Source organism: Lonchura striata, chromosome Z (genome assembly GCF_046129695.1).
Source record: "Lonchura striata isolate bLonStr1 chromosome Z, bLonStr1.mat, whole genome shotgun sequence".
Taxonomy (NCBI): domain Eukaryota; kingdom Metazoa; phylum Chordata; class Aves; order Passeriformes; family Estrildidae; genus Lonchura; species Lonchura striata.
The window spans coordinates 11,771,362-11,781,771 of record NC_134642.1 but is presented as its reverse complement, the minus strand read 5'-3'; the positions used below and the strand labels follow the sequence as shown (position 1 = coordinate 11,781,771).

Here is a 10,410-nt window from a genome sequence, read left to right as displayed (position 1 = left end):
GAATCCTTTCCTCCCCTACCCTGGGGAGAAAGGAAAACCCTTAGAAAGATAGGGAGCATAAGCCCCAAAGACCCCCTCACTCACCAGTGGAGAGGGTCCGGTCATGTCCTGGCGGAAATGAAAATTGCCGGCTGTAGTCACGCCTAAGGGGGCACTGACTCCGGTGGAGCTGGCCGGAGCTGCCAGTGCTGTCCCCGGGAGCGCCGCCCACTAAAACGTGGGTCTGCTCCCACCGGGGTAGTTTGACGGCTGAAAGGATAAATCCACGGGTCTCCTGGACTCCAAGGGTCCTCTGCTGTGGGGTCAGGCGGTCTTCTGGCCGCACGTTGGGCGCCAAACTGCCATGTCGTCACCCCAGACCACTGTCTCAGATATCCTGAGCCCCAGCTAGCTCTCCTGTGGGGCGAGTAGGGCAGGTGGAAGCACTCCCCCCTGGACCTAGATGGACTTTGGAGAGTGCTTTGTGGGTCCTAAGGCCGCAGCGGATCCCAATGGCAAATAGAAGAGGAGAGGCACTTGTTGGGGGCAAGATTCCGATGTTTATTGAGATCCTGAGGGTCCAACAGCATGCAAAGGAAGCCAGCCAACAAGAGCAACTGAGGGGTGCTGGCAACACGTTATATAGGGAGAGGGAGGGGAACTGATCAGCCAGTGGGGAGACACTAGAGACTGGCTTTTGTGGAGATAGACATACAAGGGAACCAGTGAGGGATGGACAGGGGAGGGGCCCTAGGCCCTCATTCAATCACTCGGCACCCTGGATGGAAGTTTCCAGAGGTAGGGGAATGGACACCGAGTGACGGACAAGGCACCTGGGACGGGACAGGGGAATGACTCAGCTTTTTTCAGGGAGACTGACACATGAGGAAAGGCGGGAAAACTCAGGGAGACGTCAATACAATGCGGGGTACACAAGAACAAACCATTACAGAATGAAAATATGATAAAACATATAAAAACATAGCTCCACACTAGGTCCTTTTATTTAACCTTTTCTAAAGTTGTTGGGCCAATTGATGTGTAACTGGTAAAACAGTTGGACTGTTTCTTTCTGCACCATCAAATTGAACCTAATAGTTATTTATCTAGCTTCTGTGAAAATCTGAAATGCATTTTACATCAAAGTCTCTTGAAAGGAAAAGACAGGACAGATCTGTTGCATATAAATTTCTCTTCCCTCTCCTTTCTGTTCGCACTTTTGTATTATTACACGTTTAAGATTTAAAATCACTCATAGTCAAGGACCTGTGTAATTATATTGTGAAAGCCATTTGAAAAAAGAAGGATTTAATGTATGGCCTAATTTATTTCAGCATGTAATGTTAAATAGGAGAACTTAGCCGATAGAAACTTCCGTAAAATATGCTTAGTTTCCGCTTGCTGAGGAAGCTGAAATAGAGACCAATTGTCCTGGGGTGACTTTATGATGCTGGTATCCCCAGTCGTGTGTTCTGTTTATGTTTGATATTATGTTCTGTGCTTTCAGAACTGACTCTGAAAGTGAAGGTTTGTTTTGCCTTGTTATCAGCTGGCTCACTTCCCCCCATGGTCTGCTGTCTAGGAGAGGCCAGTGCAGGCTGGCTGGCTTTACTTTGCTTGCTGGCTTTCGCTTGCTTGCTTCTGTCTTTGTCTTTGCCTTTGCTTGTTAGTTAGTTTAGCTAAGCAGTCCAATTCTTTCCCTGGACTGTTTCCTCTCCTTTTCTTTTCCTGAATACCATCCAACCTGCTCTGGACTGGGACCCTGGAAACCCCGAGGAACACCGAGAGCCTGCACTCTGTAATCTGCAGCAGCCATCCCCAGTGCCCAGAGCAATCCCCAGCACCCAGATCTGTGAGACCACTCCCAGGAGAGACTTTCTGGATTTGTTCATCTCTTCAAAGTGGTGAAAGAGTTTTGCTGTCATCTGGTGTTGTTAATTTGTATTTGTGTTTGTTAATTTGGTGCTGGGGAGTGCTTTGTTTGTTAAATAAACAGGTTCTTTTCCAGTTCTCTCCAAGAAAATTCTTCCCAAACCAGGTGGGTGTGGAGGGGCCATGGGGGTTCTGTTTTCTAGAGGTTCCTTCCAGAGGTTTTTCTCCAAATTTGCCCTAAACTAGGACAGATGCATTGAACTTTCAGATGAAATAAAGATTATCATATTTAGTGAAATAAAGAATATCAAAGAAAATCATATCAGATTCATATGAAATATTTAGTGAAATAAAGAATATCATATCAGATTATGTAAACAGAGAATGACGAAGGGGAAGCGAGCACATTTTAATTTGTAAAAGAAGTAAAATACCTCAATCACTGTGTGGAATAGCACTCAATGGAGTAAGTGTGTTGAAGAATTATTTTTGCAGTGTAGCCTTAGCCTAAATACACTCTCCCTACTGCAGCAATCTGATTTGGCTGGCCCCTGATTCTTCAAAGAATATGAAACATTGTTCTGTCACCAATTTCACATTTATTAAAAGATTTCATCTTCTCCTGCGCTATGTTTGCATCACAACACAAATCATCAACTTGCTTTGACCCTGACACCATTTTATAGGCTTAATAACAATAAACCTACGTCCTGAAATAGTTTCTGCAGATTACAGCAATCAATTCAGGGACCCTTAAACCATTAATGTCATTGGCAATGATCCAGCATCCTGGGAATCCATCTAAATCAGCCATTATTACTGAAAATGCTTCTTAAGAGCCTTAAGATAAAGGTAGCATTTGGGAGCATAAAGTGCAGTTCCATTTTTATCAGCCACTAAGGGATAATTTTCATGGCAATGTTTTTTGTATCTGTTTAGAACAAGACAAAGCCAGAACAAGTCCTTCTTTTGCCTCATGGAGCTGTTTTGGTTATTGTTAGAGAAGCCAATACACAGCAGATTGCTTTGCTTATGTGAAACGTGTTTGTTATGTAAAGGAGTCTCAGGATTATTTGAAGGAAAAGGAAAGAACTGCTGTCACAAAATTCTACTACTGAGAGTAATGAAAAAGAGTTCAAACTCTAACACAATTAGTAGCATGCATGATTACAGAAAAAAAAAGTAATGAGAAATCTGAGATTTTTATCTCAATAAGTTTTCATAGATTTTTGTGTAAACACAGCACATTCTGTGAACATGGGGAATAAGAATGTGGAAGCAGTTTTATCACCTTTTCAAACTGAGGCAAGATAAAACTCTAAAATGTGAAAAACAAAGCCTGCGTATCACTTTTTAGCCCTCCAGTACATAAATAATTCATGCTTTGAAAATGACCAAGTACAGCAGGGACTATGCCTTCAACAAAGAAAGGAAAACAAGGCTAGCCCTCTTCCAAACATTTCTACAACAGGCACTGCCACTATATTAATACATGAACAACCTTTTTATTTCCCTGAATTTAAGGAAAAATAAAACACTGGAATATGCACTTGTAAAAAGATGAAAGCACTGGAAAAGTACAAAGTAAGCAAGGACTGTGTGCTTGTATATATAAATCTTTATAAATACTCACACAGAAATGGTTACCATTTTTTGTTTATTTGTTTGTTTGTTTTCCTCAAATCAAAGCAGAACACTATACATTCTTTCAAATGGGTTTTGAATGGAGAACATGACAGAGGAGAACAGTGAAATTTTATTTGCTTGGCAAGTGAAAGTAGAGAGATGTTACTGCAGCACTTACTGTTCTTACCTTTTAGATTCCAACTCATCACAAACTACAGCATAACTACATCAGTGGTTGAATTTAACACACATCTTATATTTTCAAATATGTAACTTTATTTTTCTTAATAGTATCCCCACTTTACGCAGCCTACAAACCTGAAGAAAATTCATTTGCTTCTGAAAGTCATAATAGTAAGTGTTTTAGGCTGCTCAAAGTCAAAGAAGTAATCTTCACATTTCAGATGTTAAAGCTTTCTCCACAGCCACACGTTCCTTTGATGTTTGGATTATTGAAGACAAATTCACTGGACAGTTTGTCTTCTACATAGTCCATTTCAGTTCCTAGAAGTGTCAGCTGTGCCTTCTTTTCAATAAACACTCTAACCCCTTGAAAAGAACAGAAAACCAGAAATTACATAGAGCAAAACCATTATTCACTTTGAAATTCTCTTTTGACCAGTAATAAAAGAAAAGGAAGCTAAGTAAAAGGACTACCAGTACAACTTGGCTTCCCTGGCCTAATCTGGGGTACTTCAATCACTGTTTTCATTCTACCAATACAAGTCTGGCAGAAGTGTGGAACTGTTACTTATGTGTGCACATGAATGTCTGTTTTTTTGACAGGGGACAAAAAAATGATGCTGATGGAAATAAGCAGTAGAACTTGGCAACAAATCTCAGCTTGAGTACACAATTCCCATGCACAGCAGACAGTAGCCCACTTCATACCTTTCTTAAAGTCTGTAAATCCAAAAAGATACACAAAACTTCGACAACTTTGACATTAGATTTCTTCTCTCAAAATGACGAGGTTTCATTCCCCCCACCACAGAAGCTTGTGCTGCTGCACCAGAAACTCACCATCCTGAACTACTTCTTCATCAGAGTCTCCTTTCGATTTTGTATATTCTAATGTGTAAGAAAGTCCATTGCATCCCCTTGTACGAACACCTACTTTCACACCTACCTAAAGAAAAAGAAACAACAAAAACACCACCAGATGCACAACTTCCTTTTTAAAACCTATTCAGAACATCAAGTTAAAAAATATGCAAAACAATGAAGTGCCGACACATATTCTTCTCCACTGCCTAAATGTAAAAGTGAATTACTGTAATAGATAAGAGGTAACTTCTTCTTTTTTCTTTTATAAATTTGACTGCTGAGGTAAAAAGAAACCCATCTGATCCTTGCTGGAGTGGATCATGCCCTACAGTATGTTAAATTTTTGAACTAATTAACCACGGGCACTCCTATAGGAACCAGGTCTCAAAAAGACAGTCAAACTTCAAAGACAGGTATTTTGTGACTTCAAGTTACTGTTTACTCAGATGCTAATTCAGCTAGTATGACAGTAACATAATTATGAAGTTGTGAGACCAAAATAAGGGCAGTTACTAGATTATCACAGAACTCTTGTAATGACACCGTCAGAAAACTTACTTTAAACCAAAGTTCTGAAAAACATACTTTGATTTTTCATTACCTCTATTGCCAAGAAGCAAACCCCTCCCTGAATCAGGTGTATGTATATGTGTACTCTTTTAACTGGCTTTAAAAGCCAACTTAGTAAATGTTTGTAACATTCACAGCATTCAGCAAGTCTGACAAGAGCATCCGTGTAAGGAAAAATAAGAGTTTTAACAAAGTAGAAAACTATTTGTGTGTAAGAGTCTTTATGAAGTAACTGTATCACCTTCTACACGCCAGTGCTTGATAACTGAAGAGCCAAATTTTATTGTCTATGTCCATATGTTGTTATAAAATTGCATCAAAATGTAACACTTCTCATCAAATCGGCTCAAGACAAACTGCATCTGATCCTTTCAGACTAAATACCTTTTTCTACAGGAACTGTTACAAATAATGGGTTGGAAAATACAAACACCATCTAAAGCCAGGAAACGACTGACCATATAAAGTGTAGGTCCAAGGCTTCCTTAGGATGGTTTAAAACATTTGAACAAATAAGTCTGGTTAGTTGCAGACAAGCAGGAAGCAAAAGAAACAATGGCATTGATTAATAAAAGAGATATTCTTCTCAGAGCAATACTTACTGTAAAAAATAAACTAATGCTTGCTTTTACAATGATTGTGTGTCTTTCCCTCAAGAAGAAAAGATGACAAACACATTGGGTGAAACATGGGTTACTTAAAAAAACACATTGTCTGGCACTTTTCCTAAGAATTAGATGTTCTCCAATGCATATGAATATAACTTGATTATTGCATACTGCACAATGAGAATTCCTACAAGAACTTAATAAGAGCTGAAGAGCCTATCAGAAGTCATTACTATGCAATACTGAAGGGTTTCATTAAAATGTAGCTCAAAAATATCTCAAGCTCAAAATTTTTCCAACTTCATTAATCTTAACAGTAACTGTACAGTGAACTGTCATTACAGTCAGTTGTTTCCTGCATTTCACTTTATAATAAAACAAAGCTGGATATAAGTTTATGCATTCCCCACCAAAAAAAAAAGTCAACATCTCTAACAAACACCTCAGTGTTCAGTTCAAACTTCTGAGTCAGCCAGAAATGCTTTGTAATCATGGGCTGTGCATGCAATCTTAGCATACCCTAAAGACTGACCCTGCCTACACTTACGTGGTCAGGTTTATCTTTCAGAAGCTCTTTTATCTTCTGGACAGCAGAAGGGGTCTGAAAGACAAAAGAATACATAAAAATTTGATTTTTTTGTTTGTTTGAATATTTGCAATGCATGTATTAAAGTTAATGCCTGTAAGATACACACTGCTGTAAAACAGATGTTCCCTCAGCCTAATTGACACAGAGCACACCACCTCTTCACTCCTTTCCTCACCCGCACTGCCAGCAAATGGATGCGTCAAAAATTCAATCCTTAACCCTTAACAGTGGGGGTTTTGGCTGTTAGAATACCAGAATGGCTTGGGATGGAAGAGAACCTCAAAGAAAATCTAGTTCCAACACCCTTGCCATAGCAGGGACAGTAGGCCAGGTTGATCAAGGCCTTGGACATAGGCCAGGTTGGTTCAAGCCCAAACTGGGCTTGAACGCATCCAGAACTTCCCTGGACAACCCATTCTAGTGTCACACATCCCTCATAGTAACTCATTTTTTCCTAACACCTCATTTAAGTCTCCTTCTTGTCTTATCACTACAGTTCCTGATGAAGAGTCCCTTTCCAGTTTCCCTGGAGGCCTCCTGCAGATACTGGAAGTTTGCCATGAGGTCTCCCAACAACCTTCTCTTCTTCAAGTTGGACGGCCCCAGCCTTCTCAACCTGTCTTCTCAAGGGAAGTGGCTGCAGTCCTCTAACCAACTTTGTGGCCTCCTGCATGCCCTTCTGATGTTGGAGGCCCCAGGGCTGATGCAGGGTTCCAGGTGGGCTCTCAGCAGAGCAGAGCAGAGGGGCAGAATCCCCTCCCTGGCCCTGCTGCCCACCCTGCTCTGGATGCAGCCCAGGACACGTGTGGCTCTCTGGACTACAACTGCTCATTGCTGTGTCATGTCCAGCTGCTCATCAACAATCACACCCAAGTCCTTCTTGATACAGCTGCTCTCAACCCATTCTCCACCTAACTTGTTGGTGTGCCTGGGACTGCCCCGACCCAGGTGCAGCACCTTGGATTTCACTTTGCTGAACTTTATTAAGTTTGTATCAGCCCACCTCTCAAGCCTGTCAAGATCCATGTTGTTTCTTTGCAGCTTTTTCCTCCAAAATCACTACCATAATTGAATCAAGTAGCTCTGTTCTTGTAAACATTTTGTCACATACCCATTACAGACAAAAATCAGTTAGATATAGAGGGCGTATAGCCTACTTCTCTCTCTCCATTAACCTTAAAGGAACCTGTGACTTAACAGCAGATGAAATTCAGCATTCATGCAGATCTAGTTGATAGAGAAATGCAATAACAAAATGCAAACGTCAAAATTTCCATTAAATTCCCACAAGATTCTGAGACACCGAGAAAAGCGTTAGTGATGTGAAGTTCTTACCATGAGCCAAATTTAACAAAACAAACGTCAAGTAGACTTGCCGTAGAAAATCCTTTCTAGTTACCTCTACCACTCTCGTTGTGGGGCTGTGTGTCTCTAGAGCCACTGCTGAGCAGGAATCTCCTGCTCTGACAAACGCCTGAGCTGCGTGCTGCGGGAACTAGCTGCGCTTTGCTCTGCAGCGCTCTCAGGTCAGAGGCTGGAGAAGACTGAGATCACCGAGTCCAGCCTGCGACCCAGCGCCGTGTTTTCGATTCGGCCTCTCCAGCACGGCCGCTAGAATGCGCGCATGTTATTATTAACAACAGGACGTAAAGCCTTCCTGGAAAGGACCTACGCCTCAGCCTCGGAACGCTACGCATTACCGTCTTCCAAAACATTTTAATCAAATCCTGTTTTTGGGGTGTTTACGCGACAGGGCCCCGCGCTCGCGGGGGCGGCCGCGGCGCTGCCCCGGCTCTCTGCGGGGCCTCCCGGCGCGGCGCGGAGCCGCCCCGTCCCACAGGGCAGGCAGCGGAGCCCCTCGCTCCCGCCCGCCGGGGTCACCGCCGCCGCCCGATCCCGGCCCGGCCCCGTCCTTGTGCCCGCCCCGCTGCCCGCGGAGCCGCGGTCCCGGGCCCGCCCGCGGCACTGACCAGCGTGAGGGCGGCGCGGGTCGCCTGGATCCTGCGCTTGCTGACGGCGCGCACCGTGGCGCGCACCACGGACGAGGCCATGGCTCGGCGCCCTCGGCCGCGGGCAGCGCCGCCCGCGCGCTGTGACGCCACCGCGCACGCGCCGCGGGCGGGACGGGCGGCGGCGGCTCCACCCCCGGAGGGCGCCGCTCCCGCTCCCGGCGCCGCTCCCGCTCCCGGCGCCGCTCCCGCTCCCGCTCCCGCTCCCGGCGCCGCTCCCGGTGTCGCTCCCGCTCCCGGCGCCGCTCCCGCTCCCGGCGCCGCTCCCGGCGCCGCTCCCGGTGTCGCTCCCGCTCCCGGCGCCGCTCCCGCTCCCGGCGCCGCTCCCGCTCCCGCTCCCGCTCCCGGCGCCGCTCCCGCTCCCGCTCCCGGCGCCGCTCCCGCTCCCGGTCTCGGTCCCGCTGCGGCTCCGGCAGGGCGCGGCGCCGCCGGCCGCGGGGCTGCGCGCCCAGATAAGCGGCGGAGCCAGCAGCACGCCCTGCCCTGCAGCTGCCCTGGAGGCGCGGCACAGCAGCGCCCAGCTGTCACGTCAAAGGGGAGGGATTTGCTGCAGCCATTTAATGACTGGCTAGCCTGTCAGCGCCGGGGAAGGGTCACGAAATAACGATCTTTGTTAATTTAGCATGTAAGGGGGTTAGAATGGAGCGTAAATATCATCTGGGCAGGGTCACCTCTCACTAGATTAGGTTGGTCCAAGCCTTATCCAGAACTTCCCTAGGCAACCCGTTACAGTGCCTCACCTGCCTCACAGTATTTAATTTTTTCCTAATACCCAATTTAAACCTCTCCCTCGTTTTATCAGTACAGTTCCCTGTAGGGCCGCTGCAGATACAGGAAGGTTGCCATGAGGTCTCCAGATAACTTTCTTGTCTTCAAGCTGTGCAGTCCCAACCTTCTGGTCCTGTCTTCCTAAGGGAGGTGGCTGCAGTCCTTTTATCAACTTAATGCAGGGGAGGCCGCACACTTGAACAGTTCAGTATCATTCTTAAGTTGGAAGCCCCAGAGCTGGATGCAGTGTTTCAGGTGGTGTCTCACAAGAGGCAGAGGGGCAGAATCCCATCCCTGGTCCTGCTACTTTGGATCCAGCCTAGAATTCTGACATATTAAGGTTCAAGGACTGGTGATAGTAGCTGACTGCAAAAACGTTTTAAAAGCAATATATTAATTCAAAGAAATGTACTAAAAAGCTCTAATCTATTAGAAAAGTGAGATTGAGACAATAATTTACCATTCACAGAACACTGTTCTTACCCCATTGCTGTCCCCACAGGGGCAAAGACAGGTTGAACATATCAACATATTCCAGAAGTTAGAATGGAGTCTTTCATAACTTCTCACCTTTCTGAATTCACTTTTGTACTATTTACTTATGTTTGGATGGAGCTTGAGTGGCTGCAGTCATATAGCTTACCCTGTGAGGGTACACTGGATATTTCAGAATGAATGAATAATTTGTCAGCCTAAGGAGAGTGATTCCACCACAGCTGCTGATTCAACAACAGGACATCTTCCTTTATCTCCCTTCGTTTTCATCTGCTCTGCAGCTTCTCAGCCAGAAAGGACAACCAAGCTCAAGCCTCTGCCAGAGCCTGGCTATTGTACTCTACTCCACCCACCTTTAGCATGTATAGTGAGTGGGAAGTCAGGTATGCTGGCCACATTCTATTCAGGGAGTAGAGTAATCCTGTTTTCCTCTACAATTTCCATACCGTTATCTTTTTACCCTCTAAAATTTTCCCACACCAGGGAACAACGGAGGCCCATGAGTGCATAGTTTCCCACCTACAAAATACAGGCACCGAATGTGAATATTTATTGACCATCACATTAGCAAACGTTTTAAAATAACAATGCGTATGGCTATTCAATAAGAAGCTTTGGCTCAGCAGGCAAAACCCAGGTGTAGAGCGATCCATTTTGGACACATCCCTGAGTGAAGTGCAGAGGACCTGGAACCAGTGACTGCTATGATCCATCACAGACAACACACCATGTCTGCCCTCCTGCTGACCAGGATCCCACCCTTTCCTCCCAGTTCATGCTGATCTGGGGCCAAGTGAGAGGATGGCCATCAGCGGTCAGGGCCCAGCTCTCCTTGATCCCTGCCTGG

At 45.2% G+C, this 10,410-nt stretch overlaps 1 protein-coding gene across 1 annotated transcript; it reads right to left on the bottom strand.

Moving 5' to 3' along the window:
* Window positions 1–3,491: 3,491 nt before the first annotated feature.
* On the bottom strand, window positions 3,492–8,399 carry ISCA1 (iron-sulfur cluster assembly 1). Its single transcript, XM_021531133.2, has 4 exons — window positions 8,262–8,399; window positions 6,250–6,303; window positions 4,501–4,606; window positions 3,492–4,026 (listed from the first exon to the last, which is right to left on the bottom strand). The coding sequence occupies exons 1-4, from the start codon at window positions 8,340–8,342 to the stop codon at window positions 3,878–3,880; spliced, it is 390 nt and encodes a 129-aa protein (XP_021386808.1). The 5' UTR covers window positions 8,343–8,399; the 3' UTR covers window positions 3,492–3,877.
* Between the last annotated feature and the right edge of the window lie 2,011 nt (window positions 8,400–10,410).